Raw genomic sequence first — 26,612 nt, 5'->3', positions numbered from 1 at the left:
TAAACAAATGAAATCCTCAAACTAACAACACGACAGTATAGAGATATTACTTTGAAAATAATAATTAACGTAAGTGATAGCCTTGTAGAACTTTATAGATATTAATACAAGCTCGATAAATCAAGGGAGCAGTTTAAGTTGATTGTTGAAATTTATAAATGAGGTCGATATATTTCTCTTAACAATAAATTACGATTTTTAAAAATGTTACAAAGAGCAGCATTGATTGTCATTGCACATTACATGATTTAAAACTACCAAACGCGTGCGATGCTCTGAAGAAGAGAAAAATCATGATTCCGTTTCCAATACATTCTCAAAAATCTGATATTTCTTCAGAAAATGGTGGAGATAAAACGATAGATCATGGAGAATTCAACGAGAAAGAAAATGGCAGACAATCTCTTCGCGAGTTGTGGTGGGAATTTCTTTCGGAAACGACATGTCATGGATTAGGAAAAGTTGGCTCGATGCGCAGGAACAGACTCCGAGGGTAAGCAAGTATATTAGACAGAGTTACATGTAATTCCATTTTTCGTTATGCTGCATGTTATTAACAATTTCTAGTAAGTTATTTAAATGAAATGCTATACATTTAATTAAATCAATTTTTTTAGAGAGTGAATTTTACAATTTGCTTTATTTATACAAGGATTCTTAAACGGAAACTAAATTGTTCGTGAATTTCAGCAAAATTTCTCAAAAGTTGTCTTTTGATCATTACCTTTGAAAGTTTTAGAAAACAATTAATGAAAATATCTTTTCTCAAAAAGAGTTGTATCCCACACCAGAGGGTCATTGTACCTCAAAGAGAATCGTAACAATATATACGTTATTTCTTTCGAAAATTAAGCCTTTCCATTCAAACAATATGCTAAAGATTTCTAATGACATGCACGGATCTAGAGGGAAGTCAGGGGGACACCCCCCCCCCCCCCGGTAAAATTTAATACATAGTAATGTAATTGAAAACAAGTCTTGAACACCACCACCCCCCCCCCCCCCTTTCAAACAAAATCATCGCGCTGACCCCCTGGGGAAATATCTGGAATCTGAGATTGAATAACATTTGGCAAATGAGCAATGCATATGTAAATATATGGCTGACAATATCATTTAAAACAAATATTTTTTTTTCTTTTGCTATTCAAGAAAAAGTATGAATAGTTACATATACTGAGAAAGGATATAGATAACTTGAAGTCGTAAACGTGTACACTGCACCGATTCTTGTTTCAGAATACTTTGGATGGTGTTTTTGATTACGTCAATGTCGACCATCATCTGGTTTCTGGTGGACGAAGTTCGCAGCTACTATTCCTATCCATATCTGAGTAAGACATCTCTAGAGACCTTTAAACGGATGCCCTTTCCAGCCGTGACCATCTGCAACATGGGCTCCAAGAACAAATCAAGATCCTCCAAAACAGAAAAAGACGAACTGTATTGGCTATCTATATCCAGTATGTCTGTTTTCTCCTCAAAACGAGTCAATTGGACCGACTCCTATTACGAAGAAAATGGTTATTTCGAGCCAATAAGTCTTGAGCAAGAGTTAAGCATGGGCATGGATGTATCCAAGTTCATACTGTCCAGCGCTTTCGACTTTATGGGTGAGCTTGAGTTCGAGCCCATTCTGACGTCACTGGGGGTGTGTTATACCTGGAATGGCGACGGTAAGGCGACGACAAAGATGAGCGGTTCGCTGTATAACCTCCACCTCATACTGGACATCAACAGAGAGCTGTATGAGGCGGGTTTAACCACCTCAACAGGCGTGAAGGTAAATGTTATTAAAAAAAGAAGAAGAAAGAACTAACAATAGCCACTGCATGTAAATCAGTGTCACAAATTTGTCATATCATATCAATATTTGATCCCTTTTATAATTGAACCACACGTTTTCCTGAAATAACAACCACTTTTGGCTAAATCCTTTGAAATGGATTCAAAATATCAATTTAATTCCATTAATAAAGTAAAAAACTGTTGGTGTTTTCTATGCAAGAGTTGCCTGTTCTTTGTAAGAAAAATCGTTTAACAATTTTTTTTCCCTAGATAATTGCAGTATAAAAATGTGTGCCACATGTCACTGATGTCCTTGTTATCATGATTATGTCTTCAAGTTATTTTTGTATATCCTTGTTATGCCTCCAGTGGGCCATCGACTGAAAAAAAACCTCAATTATAATCTATTGATTTACACATAAACAGGGCCGCTGCGGGACGTATATGCTAATATAATGTCCCTGATATAAACTACTTTTAAAATTCGCTGTAGACTAATATAGATGATTTAATATTTTTTTTAAAAATATCTTACTACTTACTATAGATGAAAAACACGTGAAATACTTTGAATTGACCCCTACCGCGTTTTTTTTAATTCATGCACATTGTAAAATGAGAAGAATACTGCTTTTGAAGTAATCAAGTGCCAGTTAAATTAAATGCACTCTTCTACATAAAGGGACACATTCGCAAATTAGTTTTAATTAGACTGATAAAATATATATACAACTGGGTAATCTTTACTGTCATAATTTATTGAAAACTAATATTTGTGAATTTTGTAGGTATTCGTGTATTTCCTCAGTTGGTTAATTTTCAATAAGATTAATGCCATGAAATCGTTATTAAGAAAATCGTCGATAATTACTGTCCCACAAATATATATATAATTAATAATATCAAACGATGCCAGTAGTTCAATTTTATCAAAATCAGACTTGTATATAGTCACATCCCTACTCCTAATACATACACGAACATTGGATATCAACATTACTATTACAATATATTGTTTTCCTTATTTGGCAGGTTATAGTACATGAGCCGGGTACCATAGCGGACCCTATCAACCAGGGGTTTACTGTGGCCCCGGGGGTGTCAGTCCTAGCATCGGTCAGCAAGAAGCGGGTAAAGGTCAAAAAAGAAAAAAAGTCGTTGGTACTTTTTACAACACATCTAATTTTGAATACAACTCTTGGAAACGGTGTTATTTTTAGCATTACAGAGATCAGCAAAGGAGTAAAGAAAGTTGCATTAATTTTATCTGCATTAAATAGTTCCACTCACGTGCACGCGCGTACATACATCGACTAATTATAAACATATTGATCGTCTATGAAATCCCAGTCTAAATACCGTACGAAGGTGGTTACTGTTCGTGAAGGAGCTATAGCTTAAATAATAGAAGGGAAAAGGGTACACACGAAAGTAACACACATAAATACACAATTATCATTAATTAGTGTAGACCTAGTGTAACCATGCCTACCCAGTCTCCTTCATCCTACTTTCATTGTATATAATGTATATTTATGCTTATTTACTATTTATTTACTACCTATCTAATATTCATTTGTAAAATGTACCTCTGACTTTTGAACTGTATATACTTGTTGACCCCATGTACCATTTCATGGTTTGAGTGAATAGAATGAATTGATTCCGTTTACTAGTTCATTAATATTTTGATTGTAGTTTACGTTCCTGCCCTACCCGTTCCATGCATTTGTAGAAGACTACTGCCTGGACACAATGGCCCCGGATTTCATTAACAAATTCCACCCGCTACCCTACAGTGTTGGTGCCTGTAAAAAGTTTTGTTTCGCTGAGAAGATTTTCAAGAGATGTGGATGTGTACAAGTGGGCGATTTAGGTAACCAAAATAAATTGGCAACATTTGCAACCTATTTTTACTATTTTTTGCAATGTTTACAAAAAAGACGACAAATAGCTTATCTATACAAATCAAGTGAGTAGGCACTCTAGGTTTTTGAAATCTAAATCGTTTGACCTATGCATACTGAACATCGATGAGTGCAAATATATCACCTGTTGCTTCGACCTCTAGATAAAATGTTTTTCTTGATACATGCATTTGCTTGAATTATAATTTTTCTATTATGAGAATTGTAAATAAATTTCACTCTTGGCTTTGAAAAATAGGTAACCATTCCATATGCTCGAAGTACCAAATTTCTACATGCTACCTAAAGGAGATGGGTGAGTCTTCTCCTTTAATTAAATTAAATTTTATAGCGAGCGCAGCGAGGCGGCGCGAAGCGCCGCTCGCGTAGCGAGCTCCATATAGACAACGTGTACGAACGGAGGAAATTCGAGTTGAAATCTGCACATTGTTCAAAGAAAATTTTGTGGACCCGCGTGAAAACGTTCTACTATCCCAGTGATCCTTTGCGGTGCATAGCAACATGGTGGAACAGGAAGCGTTTCAACGGAAAATTCTTACCTCTAAATTGCATACATCATTTTAATTTAACAATAAAGAATCCTTCTAAAAACATTAAAATAGATAACACATAAGCCTACGTAAAATAAGCTGTACCTATCTGAACTTTTGCTGACATATGACGTCATTTCCTTCCCCGAATTTGTCCGACAATTTACGAATATGTTTTACGGTGCTACCGTTCTGGCGAGCGCAGCAAGAATTACACATACCTTGTATCATTGTCAACCTAGTGTTATTTAAGTATCAACGAACGTCAAATAATTTTTGAGAGAGTATTGCTCTACAATAAGTATGCCAAAAGTACTAATTTTAATGGTTATGATATATACAGCGCAACCCCCTACCCCTCTCCCGAGAGAGAGAGAGAGAGAGAGAGAGAGAGAGAGAGAGAGAGAGAGAGAGCGCCCGGTCCGTTTGTAGGTGTAGGTGTGTAATTTCCCACCTTTAAATTTAATGGTTTGAGTATATGCAATATCTACATAAATTTTTCAACTGTTTATTTTTTCTCTTTATTCCTCTTTATTTAGTTCAAAATGTCCTTATTGTTTATTTCCTCCCTACTCATATACTTACCTGCCTACTGTACATGCATGCACAATAAGCTTAAAAATGGAGTAAAGTATGGCTCTTGCTAGTATTTATTTAGATAATCTCTAAAAAAAAATAAAAACAAATCATATGTCAATGAGGCAGGTATCGCAGTCTATACTGAAATAGCTAGTACACGCATTACAGATGTTTGATCCACCTCTAAATTTATCGCGGGAAATATCACGCGAGAGCACTGTGACGTCATCTATGATTTGTTCGTCTTTGTTTACGTATCTCGACTCAATATACAAAGGTATGGAAGCATGTAACAAATCTCTTGAGTCTCGCCAAAGCATATGCGGTACTCAAAACGTGTCTTCACACCTTAAGACACCGTAAATTACGAGTTAAAAGTCGGCCATTTTTGGCATAGCACCACGGGTGAAAACATTAGAGAGCATTATGGGACGTAGACAAAAAATTTTGTTTGATGAACTGTAGGTTTAGCTCGTTCTTTTTCCCGCGCACACTGGTTCTTAGAGCTCGCTTCGCTCGCCGGCGCTGCGCGCCGGCGAGCTGCGCTCGCTATAAGTTAACTATGACGTCACAAAGATCTCGCGATTTAATTTCCCGCGATACATTTAGAGGCGGATCAAGCATCTGTACTGGATGTAACATGTAAAGTACTCAGTATCAGTGTTAACGGTGACTCTTTGGTTGATTAGTTTTGTTTTGATGATTTATTTTTTTTTGCTTAGTAAAATGAATACACATGCAAGTTCCATGCTAAATTTATTATCATATTTATCCAATCATATATGCATACGTTAGGTAGGTGACAAAAAATCATTAAAAAAGAAAAGTCTAATCATTATTAGATCTACGTGCAGCCACGTCATTTTGTAATGAATAAATAAAATAAAAGAATTAAGCTATTTGTTATATAGTTGCATATGTGGTCAAAACTTTCAATAATATTGGATATCACACACTAAAAAAGAGCACATGTCTACAACGCTTATATAGCGTACAAAAATTGAAAAGATTAAAAACAAAATTGATGTCACAGAGGAAAATAGTTAAAACACAGATAACAAATTGGAACAAAATGAGAAATAACACAGACATACAATTTATTGTTTACTGATTTTAATGATCATTATTAAAAGGTAAAGTAATGATAAAACATAATTGTATTTACAAAAAACCAAACGGCTTTGTGTTTATCCAAATATTTAAATAATTCTGTTTAACATTTTATTAATGCTCAGTGGTAGTTTGTTTAAGTGTATAAGCCTAGGAAGGGACCATTGGAATAAAAGTTAAATAACTTTGGGTTCCTTGCGGCGGTAAAAGTTTTCAAACAAAGCCAAAGTTTTTTGGTTAGGGCAAGTCCGTAGGTTGCATTTAACAATGATGACAGATGCGTGGTTCCTTCTACGCTCGCCCCAACGGTCACACCGTAAACATATTAATCGATTTTTAAAAACGTTGAGACCTACTTAAAGTCTTAAAGTAAACATTTTCAGTTAGACTTTTATACAAGGACGTTAAAGATGATGCCAGCTGCGATTGTCCACATCCATGCGAGCAGACGACATATGACGTCATAGTATCAACTAGTCAGTTTCCGTCTGACCTCTTTGTCAAGACTCTGGAGTCTCACTTGAATATGTCTGAAGAACGGATAAGGTGAACTGTTTTATTTACATTTAATACGTGTACATTGTTGTTAAAAAAATATTGACGAAACAAAATTTCCTTCTGTGTAGTTTTATATAATTTAATTAAGTAAATGCTAAATATAGATCTTTTTTCAATCATTTGTTATTGATGCAATTCTTTTCTTCTTAATGTTCCTTCCTCATCAGTTCTCTCTCAGTGAAAATGGTTGGGCCTGGGGGGTTCGAAAACTAGTTAAAACTTTGATGGGCTCTTTTTCTCTCTCTAAAAAAAAGAACATTTAATAAGGTCATTATGAGACAGATAAAATATGAGTTCTGCAAAATATATAGTATTCCTCGAGAGAATACAGCAATATCTTTCATTTATTTTAATTTTTATAAAAACCTATACAGCGAGGATTCTTAATTTCATCGTGCTTTCACCTTTCATTCCACATGACCTTGGTTTTTTAAAAGGTCCTTCCGGTATACCTTTATAATCATAACGCTTGGCGAAGGACATTTGCTACCTTTTTTGAAAGCCCAATATCTGTTGCAGCCAGGGGATGAACTAACAGCCTAGCTTTCGCGCATAGAATGATAGCTCAAATCAGGCACGTAGTATCGGGGGGGGGGGGGTATTTTTTTAAATTTGCATATAAAAAATAAATTAACATGGAGTTGTCCCCTATACGCTGTTAACTGCCCCCTTCCCTTGGATTTGGATTTTCATGATTAATTTTGAGATTTTTTTTTTGACTGACATGTCAGTCCCACTTTCAAAAACGATGTACGTGCCTGCAAATCCTTATAAAAGTCTACTACATGTATTTGTGTGTAATCTTACATGCGATATGAAGAAATTTAATGCTCCTTGGTTGTCTGAGTGGTGATCATGATGGTATGTTGAATTTTGATATTTATTTTTACTTACATAGGTCCAATCTTCTGGAAATAAACTTATTCTACGACAAGCTATATTATTTATGGGTGAGACAAATACCAAAATATGAAAGGATTGGAGACGTTCTAGGTATAATTTAATTTTTTCTAAAAAAAAAAAAATGTTTAAAGTTATGAATATTATGTTAAAGCATAGTTGTAACCAGTAAAATCTCTTTGTCTTTGCTTTCAGCCAGCATTGGTGGCCAGATGGGATTATTCATTGGAGCGAGCGTTCTAACCATTATGGAATTCATAGAAATCATATTCCTACTGCTGTTTTTTATTTTAAAACGACTGAGTTCTAAGCATAGAAATTCTTTGGAAAACGCTGACATTTGAGCTGACATTCGCGTACACCGGAAAAAAATCGTGCCAGGAAATCCTTGACGTTGAGCGTTCAATGCGACAACGAACTCTTTAATTTAAAGATATCTTTTATAACATGCAAATCTAGATTTTATATTCGTTTTACGTTTGTTTTTCATTTCTGGAGAATATGACGTACGGCGCGACGTCGACTCGTTGACGGAAGTAGTTTTCCTTTTAACGTTTGGGGACAAATAATTCGTCGTCATTAAGATATTTCTATGGTGGTTAACAAGGCAGATTCAATTGATGTCTGAAAGAAACTTAGAGGTGTCTTTTCGATGTGACGTTACTCTTGGACCCAGAGAGAAACGCTGGGGATATTTTTATTTTATGGAACTGTATTTTTCAGCGAACGATTATGTTGAGATTTCCTACTCTTGTGAAATCAGCATTACGTGGAATGTTTACTTTAATCAAGTTATCAAAAGATATGCTATAGATTGATAAAGTAGTAATGATAATAAGAAAGCTGATGGTTATGCTACACTACATAGCATTCGATTTATATGTTTTGACAAGGCCGAATTAAAAAAAGCCAGATCATTCTTAAAATATATATTCAATTGCTACTAAGTATTGCATTAAATAAAAATTTCACAGATATGACTTGTAGCGGCAAACAAGGGAGCTGAAGGAAAGGGTATTGTCACCATAGCAGTTAAAAAGGATACACATAGATACACTTAAGGATATTACACTATAAGAAAAAGATACATGGGTTTAGAAGTCTATATAAATTATATTAAGTTAAAAATTTAATCATAGAGCTGAAGGAAAGGAAGAGTTGGTACAAAGGATACACTTGGAGACACTTAAAGCTGCTTGGTCCGATTTTATATCAAATTTTATGCACGCTTTTAAACGATGGTTATGCTTAGTATATGTATAATAATAGATATTGCAGTAGTTTTACCCGTCAATTATGCCAAATTTCAATTCAATGAAGAATCAAAGTACTGAAGTACTGACGGGAGTTGATTTCATCAATTGTTATCTATTTATTTTGCATGGCAAGTAAATTCCTATAAATATTTGAATAACGCACATTTTTATAATATGAATCCTACAGGAATTTCGTGAAAATCCAATATCAATCATGTTGTGTAATATTCAAAGAATTATTCCATCAAACTACGTATTAGTAATCGAAATAGTTATGAGAAATTGTATGGATCCAAGCAAAATTGAACTCTACTCTCGTTCAACCATACTCTCAGCTGTATCCGTTAATCTCCGACAAGCAAGAGAGACTCTTTGCGCTTGTCGTAGATTTACGGAGACAGCCGAGCGTCTGGTTGAACGAGACTATATTGAACTCTGGCGTAGGAAAACATAAAATGTACGACTTCAAAAAATATCTAAATTGTTCGTACCATTTAAGATCTGACTATTTACAAGGTATCTATAAATGAGTTTCCTTGAAGAACAGTGCTTAAGAACTCATAACATCGAATTTATTGATTAGAACTAAATGTTGTCAGCGGTGTTGATTTGTGGGTAGACGGACATCTCGGCCCAACGACACCTCGGCCAAGGGCGTTTGACACCTCGGCCCAGACGGGTCGGCCCAAATTTATTGACACGTCGGCCCATGTAAAAGACACCTCGGCCCAATGAAACTTTCGGTTCTACTAAACATAGATATAAAAAAAAAATAGGGGCAGATAATTACTTTATCTATTCATTGATTTCTTCTTTCTATCTCTCTTTTGAAGATAATGACCAACGACATGAAATATTGAATTGGTGCTAAATGTGATAAAATTGCCAGATGATATTTAGCATCAAAATGTTTGTACAAGACGCGCACATGATCATTATATTTAAAATTAGTATGATCATATTTATTTAATCAACACTGAATGATTAGTATATCGTTATACACAACATTAATGAATAAAGTTCATTTAAAGTCTATAAAAAATATTTTTTATGTGGAAGGTTAGATAGAAACAAACCTAAATCAACTTTTAGTGAAAAGGTCATGTCTATTTTTTTTTAAATTTACATCGATATGTACAATAAGCGCGCATAACTTCGGACATTATAGTCGGGTCACACTTGCATACATGTATGACTAAACCTGTCAATCAAACTCTGTGTATTTGTTTCATTGGATGGCCACGCGTCTCATTTTTTTTTGTCAACAGCCAATTGAAATTTGATGACTTTAAGGTTGTCGAAATCTTATTAATTTTTTTCACTACAATAATAATAGAATATGTGAATTTTGTAGATCGGAAATTTCAGGAATTGATGACACACTTGAAATATATATTGGTGTTAAATCTAGGATTAAAAGATTGCAATACTAAGTATTTAGATATTTTCATGAATTTATTAAATCTACAAAGATTGATCAGAAAGTGGACACAATAAAAATATTTTGCGTAATAATGAAATGAAATGATGTGTTGTTTCTCTGACGATTTTGTAAATCTGATATGGGGTGGTAATCATCCAAAGGATATATATGGACTTCGGTGATTATCGTCTTATAATCAACTGTTCGTAATTAAATCTTCATTGTCACCCGTGACTCGCGTTTGCGACTCCAAAGGAGTTGTTTAACTATTAGCGTCATTGTCGAAATTGTCGTCATTTTCTTAATTTTACTTTCTTGTTTGCTTACAATTAGAACTTAATGGTCTCATTTTTTTTTTATTAATTCAATTTCTTTTACAAGTATTTGATATATAATATTTTGATAAAATATATATGTTGATAAAATAAAAACATTTAAATCAAATATTTTTGTTTTAATTTTGCTTGAACCGAGATGTCTTTTACGTGAGCCGAGGTGTCTCAAATTTTGGGCCGACCCGTCTTGGCCGAGGTGTCCTGGGGCCGAAGTGTCGTTGGGCCGAGGTGTCGTTGGGCCGACATGTCTGACATTCGATTTGTGCTTAGGTCCAAACACTGTTTCACTTTCGGTTTGCCAGAGTAACTGCATAGGAGAGTTGATTAAAATCAACTCCCAAAAATACGTACAAAATTTGCTAACAAAACAAACGACATTAAAAGGTACCGCGCATGCGCGGATCTAGAGGGGGGGGTCGGGGGGGTCCCGACCCCCCCCCCCCCCCCCTGGAAAATGAAAATTTATTAAATTTACATAGTAAAATTATCGCGAAAATATGCCTCGGACCCCCACTGGCAAACACAATTATCCTTCGGACCCCCCCTGGAAAAATTTTCTGGATCCGCGCATGCCGCGTTATTTCGCCTCATGTTAAATTTCACCCCTGACGACGAGACGGGCATGGTTGTATTACGAATTTGACATCGCTTTAAATAAAGGTCGAAATGATCAGACAAATTACAAATAAACATGTGTACGTTTTTTTCGCTAAAATTTCCAAAGTCTGCTTTCATTACAATCGATGCACAGCATGCGGGTTGAATAACCCCAATCATTTGGGGACGAAACCAAGCGGTTTCCTTTTCTAAACATTCCCGTGATGCATTTTGGTTTGTTTTTTCGTTTGCCCAAAGAGAAATTATTTTTATTTACTTTTGAATATTTCTAACTTTGAAAGGAGACTGATTCTGCTGGTGTAAATAGGAGAAAGTCCATAACTTTCTAAGATAAATGATTTGTATGAAAACAAAAATTTGATTCTGTAATTACAAAAAATCGGACCAAGCAGCTTTAATATGGTACAACACAACGAGAAAGACATACAAGGGTTTAGAAATGTTTATGTGTTTTTAAGTTTAAGTCAAATATTAGGAAGCTGAAGAAAGGTCCAAAATGAAATCCAATTTTTCATGACATAGGAAGAGTTGTTAACCTTTTGAGTAGTCTCCCTTTATATAGAATACGAAGCATGTACATGCATCGCTAAACAAAGACATTTCCAAGATTATTTCATACTCAAGGATATAACACAGGTACCATATATGTCTGCTTTGTCATTTTTACTTAAATTCAGGTGATGACGAGACCTGAGTAAGGTTCAACGTCGACCATTTTGAGAACTCGTTTATGGCGAACTACTGTATTTTGCAAAAATATGCGTTTGTTTGGTAAATCAAATTTTACATGCTGTCAAAGTTAGTCAATTCTGTTTCCGATGACGATGACAATGTCAGTAAAAGTGAAAAAATTAATGTTTTTCCATGATTTTAAAATGATTAAAGATGTCTTTCTGTGCTTCGGTGTGAAATAAATTACTACCTTGAGCTTTGTATCCCGTTTGTAGTCACTCAGTTGTTATAGATAGTTTTAAATTCTCTGAATTTTAACAGTTTAATGTAATATTTATCGTAAAAAGTCTTATTCCGTTTTTAAAACACTACAATGATTAAAAGCTTGAAACAAATACTTACATAAGTACAACATTGATATTTCCTTCTCCATACTTCCAAGTTTTTATTTGAAGTCTGATTTTATGATTTTCTAAATCCTAAACACGTGATGTAAATATATATAATTACTGATTTGCTAGAACTTTATCTATTGGGCCTTTGCATTTTTTCATATTTCAATACAGAACACCAACAATATTTATTGGCTTTCAGTACTTTTAGTTCTTTGATTTAACAAGGGCAGGCTACTCTAATATCACTTATCGGAAGCAGCATGATGATGATGATGGGTGTGTTGTGTTAATATTAATTTAAATGAATTATTTTTAGAATTTATGTGGTAAAATAATAATTATGAGAGGAAGAAGAAGAAATAAATTTTATGATTCTCATGTGAAGAGTTTCGCACATAACGTTAGACAAATCGGAAACATTGAGCGCGTGTATATTGGTTCGAATTTCCTCAGGAAGATAAATGACCTATAATTTTAATTAATGTTAGCCTTTATTATCATATCCTATAATTACACAACTAGGGCACAGTTTATCCCTAATAAAATTACTTATATTTTGATACATGACATGAATATAGCAAGTGTTAATAAACTGTTTTTGTAACATTACGCATGCTCTAGTGTTCAAAGGAATTGTCATAATGATATGTTTCTATTAATAGAAAAAACATAGTTTCTTTTCAGAAATAGGGAAGAATTTAACAACATCGCACAACTGACCATTGTCAACAATATGAATAACCACAACTCTGTTCCAAAGAAGGCTAAATTGGATGAGCTTGGAGAATTTGACAAATTATTCCCTGAACTACTTGAATGTTTAAATGAAGGATGCTCAAAGGAGAAAGAGCTAGATAAAGTATTAAGTTGGTTCAAAGAGGTAAGTCTTATGTTTTAGATGATATTATATCGTATAGTTATAGAAAATATACTGGCACTGTACCAGTTATCGGCTAAAATTCAAAGTTTTCTTTTCGTAATTCCTTATTTCTTGATATTTTTGGATAAAACTTGACATACCTTAAATAGTGAACTCCTTATTTATCAATCTGTTAGTTTATATCATTATTAAGAACCCAAAACATCTCTTTTTGTGCTTTTTAGCACGGCCCGAATTTGCCGAGTTTTTGCGATTTACTGTACCAGTTATCGGCTTCGTGATGATAACATAGTAAAATCCCTGTACATGTTGATTTTATACACTGCTAAATGTAATTTGAATTATGCCCCTTGTGGGGTCAGACTAAAGTAGTCGGGATTATGATGTATTATAAACAAAACTCATAAAATTGTTCGTTTATTATCATAAGGTAATACACCAAATCGTATACTATTCAATACATAATTGTGCAGTCAGGCGTTCAACTGCGCTACGAATCTCTCGGAAATTAGTGAATTCCTTTTGTTTATACATGTTACATGTATTGATATTATATGTCATATCAAAGAAGGGATATAATAACATATCACAAAGAGGTAGTATTCTAGTTTTAACTTATTACGTCACTTCCCCCTGCTGAAAGTGCAAAGATGTAAAATCAGCGGTAAACAATGATCGTTTAAGCTCGATGTTTAAATCATATTCAAGAAAATTTTCAAGCAAACTTACTTTTCTTTATTCGAAAAGACGACTGAATTAAAAAAATCTTGGAGTGCCGCGTGCTATAAACCTGAACTTTCAGTTTAGCCGATAACTGGTCTTAGCAGATAACTGGTACAGTACCAGTACCCTTTTCCGCCTTGTGCTATATAAACAGAAAATTCGCCTACCGGGGCTACCCTTTTCACTTTTGAGAAGTGGACAGGCATAGCCTACATCCACTTCTCTTCGCAAGCCCTCATATTTTAATTTTGGAAAACATGTAAATGTCGGAACCAAAGACGGTTTACAGTTCGACCCATGTTTCGACTGTCTTTGGTTCCGACATTTACACGTTTTCCAGAATCAAAATATGAGGGCTTGCGAAAAGAAGTGGACGCTGTATATCAGCCCTCGAGTCTGAAGGCTTTCTGGCTGATATACAGCGCCTTTGGGCTGATATAGGATGCAATACGAAAATTGTCATGTGATATTCTATACATAATAGTACCCGGTAACCTATTCTTTGTCCCAATATATCCCCATATCAAATTTTGATAGATTATTCAGTGTTGTTTTGCATAACTATTAAATAAAATGACTGCAAGTTCATGTTTAACAATATATATTCTCCATTTTCAGGTTTCAGAGTATAATGTTCCACATGGGAAGAAAAACAGAGGCCTATCTGTCATTGCCTCTTTGAGATGTTTCAAAGAAACTCTTTCAGAGGAGGAAGAAAAAATTGCCAGAATATTAGGATGGTGTATAGAATGGGTAAATAATGAATAATTCTAGTACCGGTACAAATACATTTAATGTACCGGTATTTAAAACCATTGGTGTTAAAGATAGTGAGCATTGCCAAAAATACTTAACCCATGTTAGCAGGCAGTCTGATTAAAATCAAACATCCACTAGCTCTTTTATTTTGATGGTCACAAGGAAGTGAAATATAGGAGCTTAAGTGGAAGGTTTGATTTTAATCAGACTGTGTTAGCAGGTTATGAAAATTTTTCGTTTGCTACCTTCATAGCCTATAGATACCAGTACTTGGAAGTCTCTCAGGTCAGCTCATGGAAGTCAGTGGAGTTTGTGCCCTCAATATAGCTAAAGCTTCAATTCTTCATAGAAAATTCCATGCTTTGTCATTAAAAGTATAAAACAAGACACCATGAAACAATGTTAACATTATTAATTTTAGGTATTGAATAAACATTGTTATTAAATGAACTTTTAAACAATGCATTTGAAAGCTAGTTTAATAATAAAATTTTATGTTGTCATTTTAATTTGATGGAACATTTTTAGTTTCAAGCATTTTTCCTTGTTGCTGATGACGTAATGGATAGTTCAATAACAAGAAGAGGGAAGCCATGTTGGTACAAGAAGGTAATGAACACACTGTAGTTGTATACATTTTGTTTTATATAATTCTGTGCAAACCACACCTTCACTAGCCACGGGTCTCTGAACCTTACTGCTCCTCTGTTTTTGAGGAGCGATGCCTATCAGAAACCTTTGGCTAGTGAAAATATGCAAACCACTGGTTATTATATAGGGCCCGCTCTGCGGGCGCCCTATAGTGATCAGTCTGTCTCTTCGTCTTTCCATCTGCCTGTCTATTCCAGATCGCTTGTCTGGAGCATATCTTCTCTCCCCTTGGCCTAATCTGGCTCATACTTCACCCATAGAGTGCCTTTGAGTAAAGGGTGTGCAGTGATCTTGAAACATGTTTGGAAGTTAAAGGTTTATGTCATAGCAGAACTATATAAAAAATCCTTGTCCGGGGCATATCTTCTCTCTCCTTGGCTAGTCTTGCCCATACTTCACTCACAGAGTGTCTTTGGTCAAAGGGTGTTAAGTAACCTTGAATCAAGTTTGTAGGTCAAGGGTCAAGGTAGAAAATCCTTTTTTCACAGCATATATACTTTCTACTTAGCCCTATTTGGCTCATACTTCACATAAAAATAGCTTTTGATTAAATGATTAAATGATGTGTTGTGACCAATTTTTAAGGTCAAATGTTTTGGTCAAAGCAAATACCGGTATATAAAAAAATCTTGTCTGGAGCATATCTTCTCTCCCTTTGGTCCAATCTGGCTCATACTTCACCCACATGGTGTCGTTGATCAGAAGAAGAGTAGATCTCTTTATAATCAATTTTAGATGTTAGATTATTTCCCATTTGCTTAATCTTGCTCAGATTGAACAAAAATGCCTGTATTTATTAAGGGGTAATGACATTGAATTAGAAGTTCTTTGCCAGCTGGAAAATTTCAAAGTTATAGGTCAAGGTCAAAGCATAATTGTCTGAAATTCTTTTCATCCTATTGTCCATTATTAAAGCGGGGTCCTTTGAAATGGTCACCTTCTTAATGTTGTCTAGTTGAAATTAAATTCCTTTGAGAAATGTTTTGGAAAAGAGATGAAGAAGAAAAGATAGGAATCAATTTTTCAAAATAAAAATAGCTATTTGTTTTGATGACAAAGGATGATGAGATGGAAATGTTCAGTCATTACAATGTATAATTTTATATCATAATTGGATACATAAACAAATCAGTTTCATGTAATAACATCAGATGCTTACAGATTTGAAGGTTTTAACTCTTGATTAATACAGTGTATGATCGTATGTCTTTGTATTACAGTATAATTCTGTAACAAATGCTTGTAGTGCACAAAACAGGGATATGTCTTATTTGACTTCATTTACCATTTTATTATTTCCGAAGGAGGGAGTAGGTCTGGTGGCCTTGAATGATGCTATTTACTTGGAGTGCTGTGTGTACCACATCTTGCGTAAATACTGCAGACACAAAACATACTATGTAGACATAGTGGACTTGTTTCACCAGGTAAAAACAGTTATATTAAACAATGTCTTTTGAGAGTCATACATGTACATACCATTAACTGTATTATTTATAATGATATCTCTTTCATATTAATTAGTTTATTAATCTTATTAACCATGTTTAAACAATCAGCTTTTTATGATTTAAAGTGGATCTCTCAGCGTTTTCATGTGACCTAGGTTACAAACAGAGTATGGCCAAATAAAAGTCTGATCATTGCAAAAATGTGAAAACTCAGTTTTTTGATCATTGTTAAAAGTCAGATCTCAAATTATGTACATGTATATTCAAGTGCCTCAAGATTAAGGAAAGTATATACCTTATATTAATGAAATCAGTGATGCAATTTCCTGTTTCACAGACATGTATGCAGACAGTGAGAGGTCAGTGCCTTGATCTGATCACAGCTCCCTCTGGTGGTAAGGTAGATTTCACGGACTTCACGGAAGATCGGTACAACACCATCGTAAAGTGGAAGACTGGTTACTACTCGTTCTACCTGCCTGTGGCGATAGCAATGTATATGGTAAGACATTTTATTTTCAAAATGAGGGATATTTGAACATTACATGGGTAACACATGTAATGTTCAAATATCACACATGATGTGTTACTGGTTATATTGTGCACAGTCTGTCACCCATCTTGTACAACAATTGTATTTGTAGAGTAGTATAACAGATGATGACTCCCATGAAAGAGCTCAGCATATCTTGCTACACATGGGCAGATATTTCCAAATACAGGTAAAAGCATTGTTATCAGTTTCTATTTACATATATTCATGTACATGTATCTAAGTCTAAGGAATGGCTTTTATATAATTATAACAAAATGGTTCATTGTTTAAGTATCTGTATTTTTGAAATTTGTTTTTAAAGGTAAATCTGTATTGTACATATGAGTGGTACTTTTAATAGTAATTTATGTATGCACAGGTATACATCTACATACTGAATTCATTAATACATATTTGTTATTGAAAGGACGACTATTTGGATTGTTATGGAGATCCAGAGGTGATAGGGAAAATAGGCACAGACATTCAGGAAAATAAGTGTAGCTGGTTAGTCATACAAGCTCTGAAAAAAGCCACAGAATCACAAAGAAAGATTTTAGAGGTACATGTGTACTTATGTTTATAACAGCTTCAAATTTCTGTTAGTTTGATAGTGTGTGTTGTGATTTTACATATGTCATTATCTTAAACAGCTTCACGTTATCATGCAGTACTTGAATTTATAAATCATTTTAATTATAGAACATATTTTAGTTCCTTTAAATTCTCATATAGATTTCTAGCTGATTCAAAATTGTCAGCCTAGCATGTATGTTGTGATAATAATGTAAAGTACTACATTTTTATATACTGGTTATTCATTATATCTGTGTGCTGTATTATGAATTCTGTCTAATATTTCAATTATTTCACATTTAACAGAATAATTATGCAGACACTGATCCTTCTAAAGTACAAAAAGTAAAGGATTTATACCAAGAATTACAGCTGAAAGAACTGTACCATGAATTTGAAGAGGAGAGCTACACAGAACTGTTGACGCTGATAGAGAACCACAGCGGAAGCCTGCCAAAATCAGTGTTCCAGGGCTTTGCCAAGAAAATATACAAGCGTGACAAATAAGAAAATAGTCATATAAATATATAAATTGGACCCAAAACTTATACATGTAGAACTTTTTTACATAACGGTATTTACGTGCATGTGTTCTAATGTGTAGAAATACCATTTTGAGATTTGTATTGTGGTACTTTTATCTGTATACACAAGTAATTGTATTGGCAAATATGAGTGGATTTAAGAAAAAAATTACTTTTAGCAATTATATTTGTGGGAGAAATGTTGAGAAAGAATGTAATGTATGAAATCTTTTACTGTATAAAAGCTTTATAGTAATTATATATGTGCCTATGCATTTAGAAAGTATGAACGAGGAAAATGTACATGCATTTAAAAGGGTAAAAGAAGAAAATACAGCATAATACTAGAATTACTGTATTGCAAGACATTTTTATACATGTGTACATGCATGTTTATAGCTACATGTATGTTGAAAAATATACATCATGATCATCAAATGATATTATACTTTTTTTGCCGTTGATCAATACTAGTCTAACAAACTTATCTATGACAAAAACAAATTTTGATATTATTCACATTCATGGTATTTTAACATCACATTAATATCATTTATATTTTTTACCATGCAGCCAAATGTACAATTTCGAACAATTTGAAGGTATTTTTTAATAGACATATGAATGTAATCATTAGATTATCATCCAATAAGTAAAAGCGATAAACCTTCATTTTATGCTTTGAATTACAGTACATGTGATATTTTTACCAGTAAATTACATGTTCCATGGTCACACATTGATGAAAAATACATTCCTAGCCCGGAAACATTTATTTGATGGTCATTTGGGCTTCTGCTGGAATTTTCTGATCAATTGAGAATTTTAATTGCCCTACTAGATCAATATGGAAAAGACATTGGCTCATATATAGTGCTCTTCATAAAACGAGCCCAAATTTTTGAAGTTTTTTTTATTTTTATATCTCAATGTTTTTATTTAGTTTATATTTATTGTTGTTACTTATAAGTCATATTGGTATTAATCTCTACAAAAGATGCTTTGTGTATATAATTCTTTTAGAATTAATTAATACTCTCTCCCAAGATATTTATGCAGCATATTTGGACGATTTTTAATAAAAATACACATACCTGTGAAAGAAGTGCAATTGAAATCGATGGAAGAAAAAATATCCGAGACATTTTCATTGACACATTATCATTTTTCATTCGGAAAAATCACAGGAACGAAAAAAGATTTTTTACAGAGATATGTAATGAGAAATGTTTACTTCTTTTCTCCATTCGGAAGTCACTGGAAATAATTCACACAATTTTTCAACATAATCATCTGATTACTTTCACCTCTTGCAATGCAATATCCCCATAGACATTTTGTTTTTAGCTGTGTATTGAAACCTGACAAGCTAGAAGGGGTATTTCAAAGGGGAAATCTTGGGATTTTTTCATATTCAACAGTATGAATGAACCCAAAGGTATTTATAAATATAGAATAATTTTAAAAATGTGCGATATAAATATCTTGGGACAGACCTTTATGGTAGACTTCTCTGTCGCCAAAATGCTAGCATTGAGTTATCTCCTATGTCACATATAGACATTTTGTCATTAACATCAATCGTGAAATGTTGGCTTTAGCTTTTCTTGTGGGTATATACAAAGTATATCTCATTCTTAACTTTTCTTGTGGGTATATACAAAATATATCTCATTCTTAACTGAGTTTTTTTTTTTTGGGGGGGGGGGGGGGGGGGTGGCACATTTTGATGTACATAATAGGAACAGGAAAAGAGGTACATCCAATTCGGATTTCCAAATATTTTCAATTACTTTGCATATACATATATTATAGTGCCATGACTGAACTATAAAGACCACAAGGACCAATTTACTAGTTTTTTGTAATGATTTATGCATTCATAATGTACATGTATACTTTTGTAAGTAAAGATGTTTGCATTTGAACTCTTACGTGGCCTTTTACTTTTACGGTTTGTATGCCAGAAGATCAAAATAAGATCTGCAGAGAAGTTATTCAGATGTTACTCATTCAGTTGTACATGTATCTGATTAATATCTTGTTAAAGAACATTACGCTGGATATATATGATTCCTATTTGATTTTAAGGTCAACATAAGGCCAAGCAAATCTATTGGGTCATATTCTTCTCGATATATCTGTGTACAAACCATACACAATCTAACACCAAAGCAGACCCCAAAAGCTACCCCAGGTCTGCTTTTTAAAAATTTACATCTGCTAAGTGTCTGCTTGAAGTCTGCTATGGGCTTACTTGGGGTCAGCTTTATGCAATGAAGAGTGAAGCAGACACATTTTTTTTCTTACCACCTGTAAGCCCACCCCTTGTATATGTAGAGACATTTGGTCATTTTTTATTAGCGATTTAAGTCTGCTTTCTGTGTCTGCTCTGCATCAGATCTGGGTCCACCAGAGTAGACCAAGAGCGGACACAGAAAGCAGACCCATGGTTTGGTTGGGGTCTGCTTTCTGTTTAATAGGTCTGGTCGATACTGTAAAAGTATAGGAAAATACTGACTTCTTAATACCTTAAGAATCCTTTTAAAAACCCACTGAAAATATTTCCTTTTCAATAATCAAATAGAGAGGAGAGGTTTACCATTTTCGCAAACAATTCTTGTTTTAAGTTGGAAGGGGGAAAAAGGCACACTGCACATAATTTTCAGAGACAGAAGAATGTTTTCTCAATATTCTTTAAATTTTACTTTTGCAATGATTTATGTACATGTACTTCTGCAAATCAATTTCTGATTTTCATTGAAGTCAATTTAATTAAGCATGTGCAGCAATTAAGAAACAACTATATTGCAAATTTCTATGATCATTTATTAATACGTGTATGCTATGATGAAGTTCAACGCAGACTGACACAAGAACAATATTGGCAAGTCTGATTCAGTTGAGACTTTTCCTTTTCAATCAAGAAAAGTATATTTAATAGACAAGTCTCTATTTAAAACAACACTGTATCTGCAACTATTCACTTTTCATCCACAAAAGATTTGAATTTGGTGAGGAACTTGATGTATTCGCCGTGCTCATAACCGGTGCTGAATTCGATCAACTCATTGGCAAAATCATTGTCAATTTTGCGCTCGTCCAACATGTCCATCAACTTTTCGTACATTTCTCCATCCATGGTTTCCCCACTGCACACATAAGTTGCGGGGCTGATTTCCTTTTGGTAAACACTGAACTGTTCAATTTCAAATTTGTCCCTCACTTCATTTTCATCTCCATCGTCTGCTTCATATTCACTGAGAAACTGGCAAGATATACGAACTTTGGTTCCACTTGGTTTCTTGATTTCTACAATAAATGGTGGTCTGCATATCATGTGTGGCATACCTTCCTCCGATTTCAAATCTTCTTCCACCAAGTCTGTTGCATTGTTCACGTTGAATTCGACTGTAATTGTTTCATTTCCTTCAGATTTTGACATCGAAACTTCGCATCCATTCGAATTAATTTTCCAATTTTTGAAGTAACTCGCTGTGCTAGCACCCATCTTCTTCTCGTTTTCAATTTCCTTCTCTATGTGTTGAGACATATCTTGGTCTGTCTCGGTGTACAGCCATCTCTTCTGGAGAGGAGAACATTCGAGTTTTCTCGACAATGCCGCAGTCACAGAAAGTTCGCTTTTGTTAAATACTGAGGATGACAAACCTCTTTTGAACGATGAAACGGTGTATAAAGCCCTTTTAGACTGTCTTGCTGAGTTAACGAGAGATTTGACGATTACAGACGTCATTTTTATCAAATTCTTCACACGAAGGTTACTGCCTGCTCGCACACAACGTGAGTTAATGCGTGTTTTTTGCATTCCGAGCCCGATCGTTTTGTTTCGACGCACAGTACTACGTACATTTTCAATGTATGTTACAAATAAAATTTGCTTGTACTAGGCCTATATTATACACTGATATACAAATGGCTTACAGCAGTATTTAAACTGATAAATATATTTTTTTCTCTTAAAATTATTCATTTACTTTGACACTTTTTGTCATTAAAATGTCCAGAAATCCATATCTTTAAATAAAACATGTCATTTTTCTGAATAGAATCTACATATTGTGTATATCCCCATTTTTATTAATCATAACACGTTTTCTGACAGCCAATTTCAGTTTTTCGAAGTTCTAAATTAAAAAAAAAAAGCTATATATATTTTAAATCATGTAGGTACTATGTTTGAAACTCGATCATTACTGTAACATTTGTATTTTTATTTATCAACTAATAAAACATACTTATGTGGAAAGAATATCAAATTGAAAAAATAAAAATTAATTGGAAAATTGAAACATCTTATTATTTTTTTGTAACATGATGGCTTATTTTTCTCTTTAGAATTTTAGATTTATATCTGTTGCGTTTGAAAAGTTTAAAATTATATCTTTATTTTCTTTCGACAACTATTAGAACGTTTATGCCCCCATTTTGCTCAATCAACTTTACCTTTGAGAAATTACTTTGTTAAATTTTAATTTCTGTCGACATTTACAGTTCTATATGGATAAGTTTGTATGTTTTGAAGACTATAAAAAATCTTTCTTTTATTTTTGTGATAAAGTAGTGTTTTTGTAAAAACTTTGGGAATGGTACCATGGGTCCATGTATGCATGTAGAAATACAGTATTTTAAACGTATAGTAGTTAAAGATATCAAAACCTTAATGTGCAGCTAGAATATTACAAACAGGACTGCTACTAATTGTAATATTATCAACTCGGGGTACAGTGTATATACTGCGACTATCCAGTAATGATAATTACATATTTTCAATGATGACGTCCATGCGCGGTTCCAGAAAATTTTTCCGCTGGGGGGGGGGGGGGGGGGGTCCGACGGTTATTTGAGTTTGCCGGGGGGAGAGAGGGGTCCGAGATATATTTTTGATCATATAAAGAAATTTGAATTTTGCAGGGCGTCCTCGAGTAAGGACCAACCTTAAATAATTTATAGAGCAAATTCCAGGCAAGTAGTGCAGTCTCATTAAAATTAGAGTGACACGTAGCATCGTTTTAGAAAGTGAGCAGGGGAGGGGGTTAGACTGAACAGAAATTTTGACAAGCTAAATAAAATATACAAAATAAACCACTTCGTCAATCTTCAAAATCCTCATGCATCTGCACGTGAGGTGGTGGCTAGTAACCAATATAAGATTATATTAATATTTTTCAAATCGTCTTTAAAATGTTCAGCAAATTAAAAATTCAATTTTTTAAAAAAAAAAAAAAAGAAAAAGGAAAAAAAAACACACACACAAAAACGATGCTTAGTACGTGCCTACATTTCATGTCATGATGAAGATATAAAACTTGGACCTTGCCATATTTTGCAGGCATTTAGACCCGATTTTAAAGTATATGAACTAGACCAGGTGTTTGTTGTTGTCCCTTTCGATGCCTGTTATTGCTTAGCCAGTTCCCTGGTTTTGGATTTACCATGCAAAATTTAGATTTGCAATGACACTTTGTTTTAACTCCAGTACCTATGTTATAGTCAATAATATATTTCTATTATGCAGATTAATTCATTTATTCTACCCAATATTTTAAATCTTACTTCCAATGGTTTACAATTAAATTGCATGTTAAATTAAACTCTTTTATAATTAATCATGACAGCGTAGTAGGACTAATAAATTTAACCTGTTGTACAATCTATAATAATTAATATACATGTAGGTGTTGCTACTTGCCTGAGACAATATACAATTATGAGACACTTGTGTACAAAGAACTATATATGATAAGAGTTAAATTTGGCCCCCATAAATCGCCATTTTTTAAGTGTTTCGGGTACAATAAAATGTTAAGGTGGCTCGACACACTAATGCATTATTTGATGGATCGATGAAGAATTCTCTTTGAGAAATGATTATTCAAAAATGACACCTATATCGGCCTCTGATTATTTTATATGAATTTTTTTGTATTTTTTTATAGAAACCGGAAACATCGTTTTAGCTGCGAACGAGATATATTAGAGCTAAAAATTAGTTATCAATTAATGCACAATACAATTATCTATAAATACATATCAAAAACGGCCAGATAAACTTTGAAATATTTTTGTAAAAAAAATATTTATGAAAATGAAAATAAAGGATAGTAGATATTTTTTAAATCTATGGATAAAAACTGCAGATAAACTGTTACTCGCATTTAACAATTGCTGTACAATCATATTTCAACAAGAAATTGAAACCAAATAGTGAAATTAAAGTATAAATGGAAATTTTTAAAATCGAACCGATCCCGATTGTAATTAAACTGATCCCGAACGAAATCACATAAAGTTAGAATGAATCAGATTTTTGCAAAAATTTCACGTTGTTTAGCTGTAAAATGGTTTCGTCATTTACTAACTTTATAATTTATATCAATTACTTAGAAAAAAACTGCAGTTTATTTGTAAAATTTCAATTTTAAAATAATTCTGATCGGGATCAGTTTTTTTTTCAATCGGGATCGGTTCAAATTTGATAAATAGCAATTTTTCCAAAATTTCGCCTTTTCATTTCAATTTCTTTGTAAAATATCATTGTTTAGTAAATAGTTTATGTGACTATATGTTATTTTTAAAATTTTATCCATAGATTAAAAAGATATTAAAGAATTACAATTTTGATTTTCAGAAATATTTTTTTAATTAAAAAATTAAACACTTGAAAAAACGATCTTTGGTATGAATTTATTTATAATTATATTGCACATTAATTGACAACAAGTTTTAAGCTCTAATATATTCTGTTTGTCTGCAAAACAGTTTTTCCTATTTCACTGGAAAAATACAAAAAAATTCGTATAAAATAACTGAAAGCCGATATTGATTTCTGTTTTGTGGAATCATGTTTCAAAAAAGATTCTCTATCGATCCATAAAATAAAATTTTGATGTGTCGAGGAACCTTAACTAATTTTTTAGAAGAGTTGATATAAAATATATTTTTCATCTATTCATTTGATTTGTTTGCACTCACTGGCAGTATATGACATCAGAAGTGACGCAATTTCTATAATTCAATCATAATCAGCCAAAAATTGACATTTTTCTTATCTGTTTACGAATGGGAAATATAGAGCGCATGCTTGAACAAGAAAATTTTTTTTGTCACTTATTAGTCTTGGCTAGATACATCTCTGATTAAAATATTTTATTTGTTCAAGAATGCGCTCTATGTTTTCAGAAGGAAAAACTGCTTGAAAACAAGCTGTTTTACGCTAACAATGCAAAAATGGCAGAAAAGGCTGTATTTACAATGTCATATTTCTAAATTGTGGGCACTTGAACCAAAATGAATATTATGTAAACACATCACATACATATCTGTACTAAGAAAACAAAGAATGATAGTAAAATGATGATGTTCATTTTAGGGGGCCATTTTAGGCCCTTATCATATATAGTCCTTTCATAGTTTTATCGAACCAGTGCTGTGTATGCAACTGACTATGCAAATAATTTACATCCAAGAAAATCAAATTCGAAACTAATGGTAAAATATTTATTGATGGAAAAGTCTACATTCCCACTGTGTCACAAATACAATTTTACATGTTAATTATTTCTTAGTTAAATGAGACTTCATTTTCACCAAGAAATCTATATAAAGCTGTTGTTCATAGTTTGTGCAAAAATCAACAAGTTCATCAACAAATTCATTGTCTATCCCCCTCTCCATTAGGATGTCCATAAGGATATCATGCAGTGGTCGATCCAAAGCTTGGCACACATAGTTTGTTGGCAATCGCTCATCTCTGTAAACCTGAACACTGCTGATTTCATATCCTGCATTAATTTCATCATCTTGCATTTCATCATCAATTTGATCCATAGGTTCCTTATTTGAAAAACATTCACACTCGATAGCCATTTTCATTCCACTCGGCTTCGCAATTTCTACTATGAATGGTGGCCTCGAGGACATCGGTGGCCCATCATAATCATCCTTTTCAATATCATCGTAATTGTCTGCCAGCGAGTTGTTAACATTAAACATTACAGATATGGTCTCTGATGGAAAAGCTTTGGTTATTTTCACGTCTGCTCCAGACTTAGTCATTTCCCATCCGTCGAAATAGGACTTTTCTTTCGACAAACTTTCCATTTCATCTTCGATTTCTCTCTGTAGACTTTTTGCCATTTCCTTGTCAGATGCCTTTGTGCAGTGCAATAGACTGCTGGATCCGAATTCCCTCAGATTGATGTTGATTTCACTTTGGCGCGCAGAGACTTTCTTTGCAAACGATGTTTGGAATGACATAGTTGATGAAAGTCTTATTTTTTGAAAAACAACCATTCTTTTTCCAAGCACAAAGTTTGCTGTTTTCCGAAGAATTTCCATTTTGATGATTTTGCTACCTCACACGCTGGATAACAAATATTGCGTAAACGTCATTTAGATTAT

At 33.5% G+C, this 26,612-nt stretch overlaps 4 protein-coding genes across 4 annotated transcripts; 2 read left to right on the top strand and 2 right to left on the bottom strand.

Moving 5' to 3' along the window:
* Nucleotides 1-279: 279 nt before the first annotated feature.
* On the top strand, nt 280-7,865 carry LOC105319564 (acid-sensing ion channel 1A). Its single transcript, XM_020063813.3, has 8 exons — nt 280-493; nt 1,240-1,783; nt 2,821-2,919; nt 3,487-3,664; nt 3,955-4,011; nt 6,319-6,481; nt 7,392-7,486; nt 7,589-7,865. The coding sequence occupies exons 1-8, from the start codon at nt 294-296 to the stop codon at nt 7,735-7,737; spliced, it is 1,485 nt and encodes a 494-aa protein (XP_019919372.3). The 5' UTR covers nt 280-293; the 3' UTR covers nt 7,738-7,865.
* Nucleotides 7,866-12,727: 4,862 nt separating this feature from the next.
* Nucleotides 12,728-20,119, top strand: LOC105346203 (farnesyl pyrophosphate synthase). The gene is made up of 8 exons (XM_011454700.4): nt 12,728-12,972; nt 14,314-14,448; nt 14,983-15,063; nt 16,410-16,532; nt 16,894-17,058; nt 17,201-17,278; nt 17,519-17,653; nt 17,974-20,119. Exons 1-8 carry the CDS (start codon nt 12,826-12,828, stop codon nt 18,172-18,174), a joined length of 1,065 nt encoding a protein of 354 aa, XP_011453002.3. The 5' UTR covers nt 12,728-12,825; the 3' UTR covers nt 18,175-20,119.
* A 1,026-nt stretch (nt 20,120-21,145) lies between these two features.
* LOC105346204 (complement component 1 Q subcomponent-binding protein, mitochondrial) lies at nt 21,146-22,020 on the bottom strand. Its single transcript, XM_011454701.4, has one exon. The coding sequence runs from the start codon at nt 22,015-22,017 to the stop codon at nt 21,175-21,177; it is 843 nt and encodes a 280-aa protein (XP_011453003.3). The 5' UTR covers nt 22,018-22,020; the 3' UTR covers nt 21,146-21,174.
* Nucleotides 22,021-25,766: 3,746 nt separating this feature from the next.
* Nucleotides 25,767-26,468, bottom strand: LOC105346206 (complement component 1 Q subcomponent-binding protein, mitochondrial). The gene has a single exon (XM_011454702.4). It carries the CDS (start codon nt 26,466-26,468, stop codon nt 25,767-25,769), a length of 702 nt encoding a protein of 233 aa, XP_011453004.3.
* Nucleotides 26,469-26,612: the final 144 nt, after the last annotated feature.

Source organism: Magallana gigas, chromosome 5 (genome assembly GCF_963853765.1).
Source record: "Magallana gigas chromosome 5, xbMagGiga1.1, whole genome shotgun sequence".
NCBI classification, from domain to species: Eukaryota; Metazoa; Mollusca; class Bivalvia; order Ostreida; family Ostreidae; genus Magallana; species Magallana gigas.
Note: the sequence above shows the minus strand (reverse complement) of the source record. Positions and strands in the feature narration are given on the sequence as shown.